Source organism: Athene cunicularia (genome assembly GCF_003259725.1).
Source record: "Athene cunicularia isolate RWA chromosome 2 unlocalized genomic scaffold, athCun1 chr2_part1, whole genome shotgun sequence".
Lineage (NCBI taxonomy): Eukaryota > Metazoa > Chordata > Aves > Strigiformes > Strigidae > Athene > Athene cunicularia.
In genome coordinates, this window is record NW_020799095.1 from 107,638,271 (window position 1) to 107,653,148 (window position 14,878).

At 36.4% G+C, this 14,878-nt stretch overlaps 1 protein-coding gene across 1 annotated transcript in view; it reads right to left on the reverse strand.

The window, feature by feature from the left end:
- Positions 1 to 14,878, reverse strand: part of CCDC178 (coiled-coil domain containing 178) — a 113,888-nt gene that overhangs the window by 65,130 nt on the left and 33,880 nt on the right. The window contains 2 exon segments of the mRNA XM_026841456.1: positions 2,397 to 2,477; positions 5,707 to 5,857. Of these exon segments, the coding sequence (XP_026697257.1) occupies positions 2,397 to 2,477; positions 5,707 to 5,857 (232 nt within the window).

The following is a 14,878-nucleotide window of genomic DNA, read 5'->3' on the forward strand; positions in this document are numbered from 1 at the left end:
TGAAATTTGTAAAAGTATTTTTTATATATATATATACACACACACACACATATATATATATACATACATACATACACACACACCTCCATATAGTATTAGATGGAAATTTCAGGTTTCTTACAGGAACACGGAATCATTAGAAAGAAAATGAAGATAGCGTAATTAATGCAAATCCCTTTGCAACTGAACTGCCCATAGAGAGTCTCAAATTATTAGTTTTAGGCTCAATACCAGGAAAACTTGGAGAAATAGCCCATTATATACAAGATGTCCTGGCCTTAAACTTTACAAATAATGAAATCTAAGATGATTAAGATATCAGGGCCAGATATAAATATGAAGCCATGGCATGTTTTTTGCCAAAGAGTCAGGTTCACATACGAGCTGTGTTAGAACAAAACTGCCAATGGGTAAGAATTTTGTCTCTTTTGCTTCCTGTGCTTTCTTCAGGACTTTAACCGAGACAAATAAAACCTGAAAATGTTGGCTTCCAAGCATACGGAATACTAGCCATTGAGTCAGTGCAATCTGGTACCTATTATAGAAGACAGAGAATTTGCAATCAGGTTTTAGAACAAACAAACAAAAATAGTGAGATATTCTACATTGTGTGATCCAAATATTGATATACGGAATATCTGCTCCTCATGGCCTGCTGTAGTGGGTAACAGCCCAGTATCCTGCTTAAGTCAAATGGGTCCCTTGGCACTTGGTAATTCAGCTGTCCAAAACATGAACAGTATTTTTCATTATTCCTAGTTGCTGACCAAGGCTACTAGTGTATTATGGGGTAGAATTCATATGCTCTTATCCAGGTATCTAGCATTTAGACATTTAAATGTCAGCAGACCAAACTAAGTCACTTCGAATTCAACTGTGAGGTGCAGAAGACTCCAGGATGTGATTCATCTTGTCCTAACACAGTTAAATTATGAAGGATTGGGTGAACTGCTTGATCAGTTGGAAGTTGGAGACTCTATACTACGAGTAGTATAGAGTCATAGCCATTTCTTCCACAACACCATTTAAGCTCCACACTGGACAAGCTTTAAACAAGGCAATGTCTTAATCATGGGAGAGCACTACAAACTCTGAATATAACTTAACTTTTCCTTTAAAATCATAAAACATAATTGAGTCATATAGTGTGAGCCTGCACAGCTAGAAATATGTGTTTTTATTAAAAAAAAAGACAGCCCCTTTTATAAAGCCCTCCTTTTACAAAGCTTTGATTGCTATGATTGAAGAACTGTATCAGGCTTCAAGAACACAACATTTAAGATATCCAAGTACTGTTACCAGTTCAGAGCTCTACAGATCTCATAATATTGGTTTTGTACATTGTTTTATTCCACTTACCCACAACACTCCTCTAATACTCCTCCAGAACACCAACACAAATATTACTGAACTAATAGGTACTGCTATTTACAGTTACTAGGAAAGGCAGTATTAAAAATAATAATAATAAAGTATAGGAAATACATGCACAGCAGAACACTGTAGAATTACTGATTATCTGTATGCTGACTCATCAGTCATTTCCATATATTCTAAAATCTATTGGTAAACCTGCAGTCTGGTAGAGCACAGTCTTTAACAGGAAGAGATGTATAAAGTCTGTCTTCCCCGTCAATTTAGAAACCTGTGAATAAATGAATTTCCCAATGTTTAATTTAAGATTCTGTAATATATATATAGGAAGTTTCAGTTTTTCAATAGAAATTACTGGATTCATGAAAACTACCCTGAACAACGTGAAAGTTTTCCTTTTTTTTTTTTTAATCTGTATGACTCATCTTTGATGCTGTAATATCTAACTTAACTTTACACAATATGCAATTGAAACAATAATAAACAGAATCTTAGAAAGAAAATGCTTGTTTCTTCTAATGCTTATAACCATGTTTATATAAAGTACAGTTTTCAATAATGAAATTCAATAATTCCCTTTGGTGGATTATACAGTTTAGTAACTGATACAGCAGATACAAGCCATCATTTACAAAAAGATGCCATCTGCTGAGCAAACATGCAATCAGCAGGCACTTCCTATTACACTAGAATCTTTTTCGTCCTTTATTGATTTTCTCCATTGAATTTCTAAAGCCCCTCAAGCAATCTGAGCCAGTGTAGCAAATGAAGAAAGCAAAGGACTTCTCAATGACCCCAATATCAATTCTGCTTTGTACTTTATGCTATCTCAAGGCTATGGACCTCATAGGTTAGTTCAAGCAGGAGATAGAAAATAGTATATACACTGTATGTATGTACATAGTTCCAAGACAACTGTGTAGAAATGCCAGCCTAACCTTTGGGATTAAACATACTTCAGAAAAGCCATATAAACATTAAATTATTCACCTGTATATCATTTAATTGTCGTTGCATAGTACTTCTTTTTGTTCCAGCTGTTCTTCAGTTTGCTTCTGCTGTTTATCTAGCTCTTGTAATCTCTGATCCAAACAGGAGAGCTTCTGGAGAGTTCATGCATAAACAGATGTGTTAGTATTTAAGCTACTGTCCTACCTTCTGTAGAAATTAGAAAATACATTAGTCATTAACAGTTATAATTCTTAAGCTTATTTATGTTTTCTTTTCCATACCCACTTTTTTGTCATGTAGGTTTATATGCTCTATGCTTTGAATGAAAAAATGCACATTTAAAATACAAAATATCTCTGCTACTTCATATAGTGTTTATTATCGTACAGGGGAGAAAAAAAAAAAAAAAAAAAAAAAAAAAAAAAAAAAAAAAAAAAGCATACTCCGCTCCCCATGCTTCTTTACTTTCTTTCTGCAAAGGAAGTTACTAATAAAGTTCTGAAATCAAAGTATATATTTGGAATATCTTGCATGGAATTTGCATAAAGGGCAAAATAAATGTTTATTACTTATTATGACTAACTCATGAAAAATACAGCTAAGGACACCTAAAAAGAGGAGGAAGAAGAAAGAAAATATTGGGATATATAATTTTTATATTTTTCATTAATCCACTCTCTTATTAATTAGCACCTCAAGAAAAAAAGTTATCTATTGTATTAATTTCATCTGCATCACTAGTGTGAGCACCAAATATCTAATAACAAATTATTTTAAATATATGTAATAAGTAAAATTTTACATTACTAAATATGCTTATAGAACTTGTATAATAGTTATATTGAAAGTTTAAAATGCCATTTAGACTATGTGACAAAGAATATTAAAATAGGTATTAATATTTCCGTTCTGAAACAATAATTTAAACTTTTGATCAATGAGAAAGTTCTTCCTTGAAATTACCAATAACTTCTGCATATCATTCACATACAAATCTGCTTGTGCAAACTCTGTTTCCAAGCTTTTAAACCAGAAGCAAATACACAGCTATAGACCATGATGTATAACTTACACCACACCTCTCTAGGTTTCCAGGAAACTAATGATGTGATCTTTGTCACATTGTTTCTACTTAGTTTTAGTCGGGGAAGGGCTAACATCATTAGTCACTGCCATTAATGCGTTGTTTTGAAAATACTATTAGCTATTAGAGGAATCTTTTTTTTTTTTTTTTAATTTTTCAATTTGACTTATTAAACCTGCACTAAAAATAAACTATCATCATATAATCCATTAACTGAACTCAAACTATTCAACATCCTCCATTTCTCCTACAAAAATGGTGAAGTATTGCTACATACAATGTCGAGCCCTTCAAATACAGTAACACTAAAAAACTGGAGAAGACAATTTCTCATGACAAGCTATTTACTAGTAGTTGGATAACATAACTATGAACCTACAGACTGATTCTCCAACAAAAAAAATTCTTGCCGAGGCAACTTTTTATCCGGGCTTTGAGCAAAAATAAAAAAATCCTGTTCTAAACTGAATAGATTCAAAAGATGTTGATCTTGCTTGATTGTGAGAATGTTCCATAACAAGTATAGGGCTTATTGAAAACTCCTTGCCTTAATTCTGGATGTAAACCATGAATAGCTAGGCTTGTTTCCTATTGATTTGGAAACAAAAATGAAGACATTTTTCTTTTTCTTTTCTGGCAGTAAGGTCCAGTGAAAATCCCCTCCTCTTTCAGACATTTAAGAAATAATTACTTCTTTCACACCGATTACCGTATGTTCAGTTCTGTTCCCTAAGACACTATTTCCCTTGTCAAAAAAAGGGAAGCTTCAAACACCTCCCTGAGATTGTAAAACTGCTCATTACAGTGAACAAAGTATGCCCACCCATTCATATAATGTGGAGCAGCTCACATTTGGAAGGACTTGTTTGCAAGGATTTCCTCATATTTCATGGTGGAATACAGAAAAAAAGGCTTTGAGTAGTACGCAAAGCTTAATTTAACTGTAATGACAGGACAGCCCCCATTTCAGTGTTGCTGATTTGTACAATTACCAGTGTGAAAGCCAAACTGTTTCACTCATGATAGAAGACTGAAAAAAATTTGTATTTTTCCCATGTTTCCTGTTATTTTCAGAGCCCTTTCCAAAAAGCAGAAAATGAATAAGCACCTGCTCAAGAAAAAGACATACAAAAAGGATAAAGTAAAAGTATAGAAATGCTTTTATTTAAAAAAAAATAAATATCTGTGAATAAATTACATTCCTAACAGTTCTGCAAAAGAAAGAATGAATGCTTCTGTTTGAGGGCTTTGCTTCAGTATAATGTACAGTCATTACATCTTGCACTAAACTATGGTTCTGATTTTTAATGTTTCCAAATAATTTCAGAACAATAAGGTCTGTTTCTACAGATCCTTGTTGAGGTGTCAGGGGACATACAATTATCACCATCACTTAAGGAAATGATTGTTTACCTAGCTAAGGTCTCATGTTTGTAGGACTACTAGTCTACTGATCCACATACTATCAGGTGTTTTTCAAAAGCATCCATCATTGTACTACCTTGTTTTCAAACAGTAATTTATGTAGATAACATATTGGCCACTTGGCCCTCTGCCCTCTATTGCCACTGTTGTAGCACTCCATATAAGCAAAGCTTTCAGAGATCCAAAAGATCATCAGATCTAAAAGAGGAAAGCCTAATTTTGAAAGAAATGTTTCTCAGTCATACAAGTTGAGTTAATATTCCTGTTACTCTTCTGAACAGGTTTATTTTTGGAAAAATTTCACAAGGTTTTGACACCAGGGAAGGTGAACACCACTAGTATACCCTGCAAATATGGGGAATAGGCTACTAGGTCATCACTGGACAACTGGAGGAAAATGGCTCTTTGGCCACACTTTCACAGTGATAGAGGGCCCAATCAAAACATGTCAATACTAGAACAGTAGGAACCTTCTACCAGAAGCAAAAGAAATGCTTGTAAGAGAAGAGTGTACTTCATAAAATGAGGAAGTGAAGAAGGTCCCCAGCATCCCATGACTGATACACTAGTTGCTCTCTTCAGCTTGTAAGTAAGCAAAGAAGTACAAAGGAAACAAGCAAGTATTAAACAGTATCCCCTTTTGTAAGAAAACAGACCACAGAAGAGACAGAAAGATTTTTCTAATAGAGAAGGCAAGAAAGGTCAAAAATAAGGGTGTAATTATGTTGTGTTTTGTTATGTTGTATAACAGCACAATGGCACAGCTGCAAAATCCAACTCTTCTGAGCTATGGACTTCTGTTTCCTCTTATTTTTTTTCTAATAATGACAAAAAGATATGCTAGTGAGTGGTCCAGAATCTACTACTTTTACCTCATGGTTGTCTTTAAATATATTTCTTTTAAATTTTGTTTCTAGATCATTTACTTGACTCTCAATCTCTTCTATCTTCTTCATATCTTCTGCTCTTTTATTGAGTTTCTCTTTTTGCTTTTCCTCTAGCTCATCACATATTGCTTTAAGCCTTTTCATTAAAATATATATAGAATTAGTTTTCAGTATTTCAAAAGCAGAAGTAGAACATGAAAAATCCAAATCTGAAAGAACATTTATATTCTTAAGTAAACACCATGAATAGACCAGAAGTTAACAAATACATCATAAGGTGATTAAAAATGTCTTCAAAATGAAAGAAAAGTTGACCATTAAGTCAGCAAATATCAGAAGCATTTGAATAGGAAAAGTTGAATAGCCAGCAAAATTGGCAGACACAAACACAGCGGAGAAATCAGCAAGAAATATTAGGAAATGTAAAAATGACATTGAAGCAGACAATGAATTTGCAGTACTATTTAAGCAAACAGTAGAAAATAATTCCATAAAAAAAGGAATTAAAATTCTAAATATTAATGTCAGACTGAAAAATCTTTTCTGATGGGAAACATAATCCCCATAGGCATGTTCCTAGATTAAAAAAAAAAAAAAAAAAAAGAGAGAGAAAAAAGGAAAACTGCAGAATGAAAAGGAACAAAATATTTGCAAAATAAATTAACACCCTTCAAGGTTGGAAAATAGAAGGTCCAGCATACATCCACCCCAGACTTCTCCCCTCCACCCAAAGAAATAAAGAACGAGAAAAATAGAGAACTATTATGTACCATCACCTGTGTTCTTTAGAATGTACAGGTCTTACATACACTTAAGTTTATAATACTAAAAATTCATCATCACTTGAAATCATATAACTTAATGAGTTATCTCATTATATCTCTCAGTTATGATATTGAGATATACACATTTACACAGACACACACACACATATGTCTATCTATCTATCTATATATATAAAGTGGAACACAGCTGGCATCGTTTTGAATTCCTTTCAGCTGTAGAAGCAGAGTGAAATAAGTCAACAAGTTTATGGGAAAGAGGGCAAGACATCACCGTACATGTGACTTGTTCTTTTCAAAGTATTATACTAGGTGGTAAATAAGTCCTTTTTCTAGTTCTAAGTTATAGTCTACATAGTTATCCTTACTAGGAGTGTTTCAAGTAGGAAATGCAGCATAATGTCTGTATTCCTGTAGAATGGCACAATATTAGGTAAAGTTACAGATAATGTTCCAGGTGACAAAATGGTTGGTAGGTGGACCAGCTTCTCAGAAAACCAACATTTCTGGATCTCTGTTGCTTTATACACAGATGGCACTAGGAAATACCCTTTGGAAGAAGAGGAACATTCAATACTTTCTGCTAATGTCTGGGACAAACAGGAACTGCAAGAACTCTCTTAGGGGCTGTCTTTCTAGAAATGAGAGATGTAGATACTAGATTTCGCTACTGAGTTCTTGCACAGTACAAAGTCACAGGATGGAAGAGAACAAGCTTTATAACAAAAGCAAAATGGAGATTGTGACTGTTCAGCAGCAAATAAAAATGTTCACGCTTATCTCAAAAAAAAATTAAAAAAAAGGAACAGAAATCTCAGGACTTCCAGTCATCACAGCAAATCCAACATTTGATTCTAAAGAAAAAAAAGCCTTTGATATCTCTCAGAGTTAATCTCTTCTGAGACTATTGCAAGAGGAGCCAAAGAGGGTTTCTGAGTCAAGGACTTGCAGTAGAAGTCTGCAATGCATACCTCCAGTTTTAGGTATGTTCTTTCAGTCCCACATGATGTTGGATCAGAATCTAATACTAGAACACTCCCAGCACGTGAGTATTCATCTCAGAATGATCAGGAAGGAGCAATGAAGCCAAACAATCCTGTATCTCATAATGGTGAGAGTGGGAGTGTTAATAGTAGAGATATTTTTCCCAGAGGAATTGAATGTCTCCTTTATAGGAAGGAAGAGATGAATCTCAATGGCACTCACTTACCAACTGTGAAAAGGCTCTCAGGATAGGTTATACACTGGTGTGCTAATGATGCATCACAGGAGATCTTCTCCAGTTAGAGGGAATTTGTATGAGAAGGAAGTGATAATTGTACTGTTTATCTAGTATCAAGTTTTATGTAAGAAAAAGGCAACACTTTTACTTCTTGCAAGGGATCTGATTCAGCCAGTGTTGTCTCAAGGTTGGCACATTATTACTGTATCCCATCTCCTCACAGGTTGTGCCCAACAACAGCAGCTGGAAATCTGTTACTTGCCTTTATCTTGTGGGCAGGCACCATTAACAGTAAGGTCTGTACCAACAGGCAGTTCAGCAGCTGGTGATTTTGCCAGGTGTATTGGGTTTTGAGTGGTAAGGTCTTGGTAGCAGGGGGCTACAGGGGAATAAGAGAAGGGTGAGTGGAAGGTGTTTTAAGATTTGGTTTTATTTCTCATTACCCCACTCTGATTTGATTGATAATAAATTAAACTAGTTTTCCAAAGTTGAGTCTGTGAATGATCTCTCCCTGTCTATCTCAACCCAGCAGCCTTTCATTATATTTTCTCTCCCCTGTCCAACTGAGGAGGGGAGTGATAGAGTGGCTTTCGTGGGCACCTGGCATCCATCCATGGCCAACCCCCCCTACCAGGCCTTATGTAACATAAATGCTTCTGTGTTACTGGATTGAAACTTTGAAGGAAACATTGATTTTCTTGCATCATAGTGAATGAAGAAGTGATGTCTGGAAAGTTGTTGCTTAGACAGAAGCCAGAGCTTGGTTCTGAGAACCCCACTTTAAGGCCTCTTATCTGGTGACACTGAATGCAGACATTAAGGACTTCTTCAGAATAATAGTCCTGGAGCTTCCACTCAGTGTCTTGCTTGAGGCTTTAAGACCTGGTAGCTACTACAACAGTTTGAATATGATCATTATCCATGTTCTTGCAGAAGACAGCTGATGGAATCCATCTGCCAAAGGATGGATACAGATGGAATACCCCTTTTGATGATAACAAACTTGGGATCTCAGTCAGAGAAGCTGAAGAAATATCAACACTTGACTGAGGATGGTTGAAAAGCATCACTGAAGTCCTGAAGAGCTACATTTGACAATCAAAAATGGGACACCAAAGTGTGTTGTGTAAATTTAGAAGTTCACATCAGGAGAAAATAAATGGTGTTAGGGCCACCCTATTTTTATATATGCATGTGGCAATATAAGGCATGGTGGGGGTATGATTGCAGTTTCTAAAGAAACTGAAGAAAAATATTCAAATTATATCACTGCATATACAGATTATTACTAAAAGATTTTTTATCTTTTAAAGCAAACTGGAAATTATTGTGAATAACTAGAATACAAATAAAGTGTTTCATGTTTTCACGAGTATTTAAATTTTCCTGGTTGTTAAACAGCAGGCATCATTACTTAGCAAAACCCATTAGCCTTCTATGTGAGTTGGTCACAAGGTACTCAAAGTTAATTCATGGTAGAAAGTAAAAAGAAGGTAGAAGAATTTAGATGTGAAGTTAAATGTTTACAGTCATGTTTACCTGAGTCACTTTCCAAACTCCTTTCTGATCTTGAATTTCTTTAAGATTCCACTCTGAATTCTTAGGGGGAAAAAAAAAAAAGCCATATACAACATATAAGAAAACGTTAATAGACAACAGCGATGAAAATTTAACACTAACTTCACAGTAAAGATGATCATAGCTTTCATTTTTTTCTCAATTATCATAAAACTCTATTAAAAACAGAAATTACAACAGTCTCAGGCACAGGAGGTAAATAAATATAGACCATACTATAAGAAAATATTTTCTAGAGTTAGTGTAATTTATCTTTGGTAGCTTAAAATAATTAAACACATGAAGAAGCTGAGCTAGCTTACTTAAATGAATATTGAGCATAAAATATTCAAAATTTTAAAATCTCAGTGCCTTCTATATTTTATATGATGAGATTTTTTTGTAATTTCTAGTAAAAAGCTGGACATCTTTTAGCCCTTTCTTATATGACTATTGTACTAATGTCTAGGATAACAGTTATACAGCACATTATTATAGTTTGCACCTTGAAAACCTCTAATGTATGCCAGATTAACAGACCATCACAACTATACCTGATCACAATCTAAGCCAAACCCTAATTAGGGTATTCTGTTTCCTTTTTAAGCAAACTTAGGAAGTGGAAAACTCATTATTTAAGAAAAACTAGGCATAGCATGCCCAACAGCAAAGTAAAAAAATGACTCAAGTCTATTATTGAAATATATCTATTCAAGATGTTTTATTCACCTCCATATCTGCACTTTGGAACTGCATATGCCATCAGCACTTGGACAGGGAGGTTCCTGCATGAAGAGGTCAGAAATGTCTCCGAGATGCCATGTACATAAGAAAATACAAAAACTGGTGCCAAACATTCCCATGTATTCTCAGACCTCAAATCCCCCAAATTATTAGGAGCTTCAAGGAAATAGAAGTGATGGAGATCAGTGTTCGTGTGGAAAATACATCCTGTAATCAACGAGTCAAGGTCTTTTTTTCCAGATGAAGATTTATACATTTGCTCCAATGGTAAGTCCAAGCAATAACTCGTGCTCATGGACCTACCCTCTCCCTCACACCTCCTTGTCCACATACGCATATAGCGCGTTTGAATCCAAATCCTGAGACTATTAGACAAACTGTGGCATGTGGCCTACTCTCCAAAATGCAGCAACATTTTGAATGACTAAAGATAACACTTGGTTATTGCATGAATATAATTTCACTCTATTCAGTAGCCCAAGGATACAGTTTAGCTGGTGGTTAGACTGACACTTTCTTCAGACACACCAGAGGGTGGTTGCTCTCACAGAGTATCAGCAGAGACCAGGCAGTCAACTACAAATTGCACCTTTATTTATATGGTCATATTAAAAATTCACTACTATCCAGCTGTTGATTAGGTACAGAGCTATCTTAGCTTCTGTGCACTCCATTCACACTAGCTTTTACCTAGCAAATGTCTCTTGCAACTGGTCACCTTCTCTGTGAGTATCTTCATGTGTATATGTATGTTTCATATTATTACAAACACAATGCTTTTGCTAATTTATCGTAATCAAGACTAAATATGGCAATGTTAACTTAAAGCTGCTGACAGATTAGCAGGAATGGAGGCATTAACAAGGGCACTGAAGCTATCTGAGTGGCTCTGTAAATGCAATCTTATTACTGAAGTCAGGACCACTAGTAATGGTTTCATGTAGAAGTTCTGCCAACAAGTAAACCAGAATACCTACAGAATGAAATTCCATCTCTAACCATAAAGGTATAGTTTTGAGATACATTTCTGACTGAATACATGCCCGGGATGTTAACACTAACTATGACTTGACAAGAGATCTTACGGAATAACAAAATTCAAAAGTAACACGGTAGTCAAATTTAAAAATGAATTTTAATACAAAATAAAGGTGTTTATTAAAAACTTTATGAGGAACAGCTAAAAGAGTAAAACACTTGCAAGCCAGAGGAAGATTAATTACAGATATAATATTGGAAGCTCAAAGCACACACAAGCCAAGTTTTGACAGATGCTTTGGAAATATCAGAAAGAAAATCAACGCCACTAAACAGAAGGGAAGCTATTAGCAGCAAGACAAAACTTGAAATTATGTCTAAAAAAAAGGAAAACAGAAAAGATCCTGAACTTTGTCTAGTTAAATCTAAAAATACCATCAGGCAAGCTAAGTAAGAGTTTTTGGAAAAACCTGCAAGGGACATAAAACAAGTTCTTATCCAAACACATCTGATAGGAAGCCTACTAGAGACAATGTAAGGCCAACAGATGATCAAAGGCACTTAAAGACAGACTTACCACTCAGAAAACAGAATATATATGATGGGGGAAAAGCCCAAATCCAAATAAAACCTGCAAAGTCCTAATAAGCAAACTCATAATATGAATTACTCCAAAAAAAATAATTAGATGACACAAGAAATATTTGATGCATAGGAGAAGAATCAGCACAACTGGGAAGCAGTGCCTCAAAATTAATCTGTTTTCTGAAGGATTTAGGTATGTAGAGGAAAGGTATCTGGGTGATATAGTCTACCTGGCCTCCTAAATGGTATTTGATAAAGTATTATACGAATAACTCCTTAATTAATTTCCCATGAGTTAAGAATAAATGTCCACATGAATATATAATGCATTGAAAGACAGAAGACCTACAATAGAAATAAATCACCAGTTTTCACAGTGCCAGATACAGTGAGGTCTTGCAAGTACCCACACTGGATCCTGTGGTTTCCAATGTATTCAGAAACTATATGGAAAATGGGGGATTTTGTGAAGAGGATTTAGTGAAAGCCGCTGGACTTCTTAATTGCAGGGGACAAAATTCAATGAAGGTTAATGTATGTTTATACATTAGGGCTAAGTCTTTATACAGTGCTGGACTCTGGGCTGGCAGGTTATCAAATAGGAACTTGATAGTGAAGAATATAATACTTCACTCCATTTAGATGAATAAATGTAATGTTAAGAACTACTAAAAAAGGAATAGAGAACATAAGTCATCTCTATACCACTATATATGGCCATGATGTATCTACCTATTCAATACTGCACACTCTTTCCCCTAATAGAATTGGAGCACAGGACTGGATGATGGACATGGGACAGTTTCTATTCATTAAAAAAGTTAATGGATTAGGAGAATTCAGCTTGAAAAGGAGAAAGAATATGATAAAAGCCTATAAAGTCATGTCTGACATGTAGGAACCAAATATGGAATGACTGACCAATGTATCTTTGAAAATAAGAACCAGGGCGTTATATGAAGAGAGTATATGCTCAGCAGAAAATAAAGAAACAAAGTAATTTTTCACACAACATATGACAAAGCTGTTGGAAGTCCTTATCACAGAATGCTGTGGATGTCAAAAATCCAAAATGCAACTGTAAAAATACATCACTTCTAAATTAATTTTAATAGTTAAAGAGAAAATATAAATTAAGACACACACAAAAATATAATCTAGGATGGCAAATAAGAAGGGGCTTTGACTGAATCCCTTCTAAAATCCTAATTAATTAGACTAATATTTAGCATCCCTTAAATACTTAAACCATGAGAAGAAGTTTTTGCCCATTGCCTCTGGTCCTGTCACCAGGCACCATTGACAAGAACCTAGCTCCACCCTCTTTGCACCTTCCCCTCAAGAGTCTTCTCTTCTACAGGCTTAACAGTCCCAGCTCTCTCAGCCTTTCCTCAGGTGAGAGATGTTCCAGTCCCTTCATCATCTTCATGGCCATTTGTTGGACTCTCTCCAGTAACCCATGTCTCTCTTATACTGGGGAACACAGAACTGGACACAGTGTTCCAGGTGTGGTTTCACCAGTGCTGAGGGGAAGAATCTTCCCTCAACCTGCTGACCACAGTCCTAATGCAGTCCAGGATGCCACTGGCCTTCTTTGTGGCACATTGCTGGCTCATGTTCAACCTGGTGTCCACCAGAACCTCCAGGGCCTTTTCTGTCAAGCTGCTTTCCAGTTGGGTTGCCCCCAGCATACGTTGGTGCCTGGTGTTGTTCCTCACCAGGTGCAGGACTTTACACTCCTCCTTGCTGAACTTCATGAGGTTCCTTTCGGCCCATTTTTCCAGTCTGTTGAGGTCCCTCTGGATGACAGTATGGGCCTCCAGTGTATCACTCACCTCACCCAGTTTGGTGTCATCAGCAAACTTTCTGAGGGTACACTCTGCCCCATCATCCAGATCATTAATGAAGATAAACAGGACTGGACCCAATACTGATCCCTGGGTTACACCGCTAGTTTTTGGCCTTCAACTTGACTTTCAGCCACTGAGCACCACTGTCTGGGCTTGGCCATTCAGCCAGTTTTCAATCCACCTCACTGCTCATCCAGCCAATACATCAACAGCTTGTGTATAATGATCTTAATGGGAGACAGTGTTGGAAGCCTTAGTGAATTCCAGGTAGACAATATCAACTGCTCTCCCCTTCTCTATCAGGCCACTCACTTCACCATAGAAGGTTACCAACCTGGTCAAGCACAATGTCCCTTCGGTAAATCCATGCCAACTACTCCTGATGGCTTTCTTGTCCATGTGAAATGTGCCTGGAAAAAAATGGCACAGGATTAGCTGATCCAATGCCTTCTCAGGGACCAAGGCGAGGCTGGCTGGCCTGTAGCTCCATGGGTCCTCCTTTTTGCCTTTCCTGAACATAGGAGCGACATTTGCTTTCCTCCAGCTCTCAGGCACTTCTCCCTGTTGCTCAGTGATTATTGGGAGTGGCCTCAAAATGACACCTGCCAGCTCCCTCAGCACTCAGGGCCCATGGACTTACATATGTCCAGTTTGCTTAAGCATTCCCTGACCTGATCCTCTTTCACAAAGAGGAAATGTTTGCCCCAGCCTTTCCCCCAGTCTCTGGGACTTGGGATTTCTGAAGGCTGGTTCTTTCTAGTAAAGACTGAAGCAAAGAAAGCTCTCAGTACTTCAGCTTTTTCCATATTCTGTGTCATCAGGTTCTCTGCCTCATTCAGCAGTGGGCCCACATTTTCCGTAGTCTTTTGTGATCTATGCACCTATAGAAGCCCTTCTTGTTGCCTTTGATATCTCTTGCCAGATTCAATTTAATTCCATTTGGGCTTTGGCTTTCCTAACTGCATCTTTGCATGCTCATAGAATGTCTCTGTATTCCTTCCAGGTTACCTGTTCTTGCTACCACCTTCTGTATGCTTCCTTTTTGCATCTGAGTTTTGTTGGGAACTCCTTGTTCATCCATGCAAGCCTCCTGGCATTTTTGCCTGACTTCCTACTCATTGGAATAGACTGCTCTTGAGCCTGAAGGAGGTGATCCTTGAATATTAAACAACTTTCTCGGGCCCCTCTTCCCAACTATAATACAAAGCTATCAATTTTGGATGCAAAGAAAGTGGCAAGAACAGCCCTTTTATCTGAAAGTGTTAAAATTGGTCACAGAGTCTCAGTTCATCTATCTTATAATAAATGGCCATGTCTAGGGTACTTCATAGCAGTGCAGTGGTACAGGTTAGTTACAGGATTTTGAATTCATCAGCTCTAAGTATGTTATTTGCAGAATTCTTAGGTCACATAAACCAATTTTAGTTTGTTTGCATACA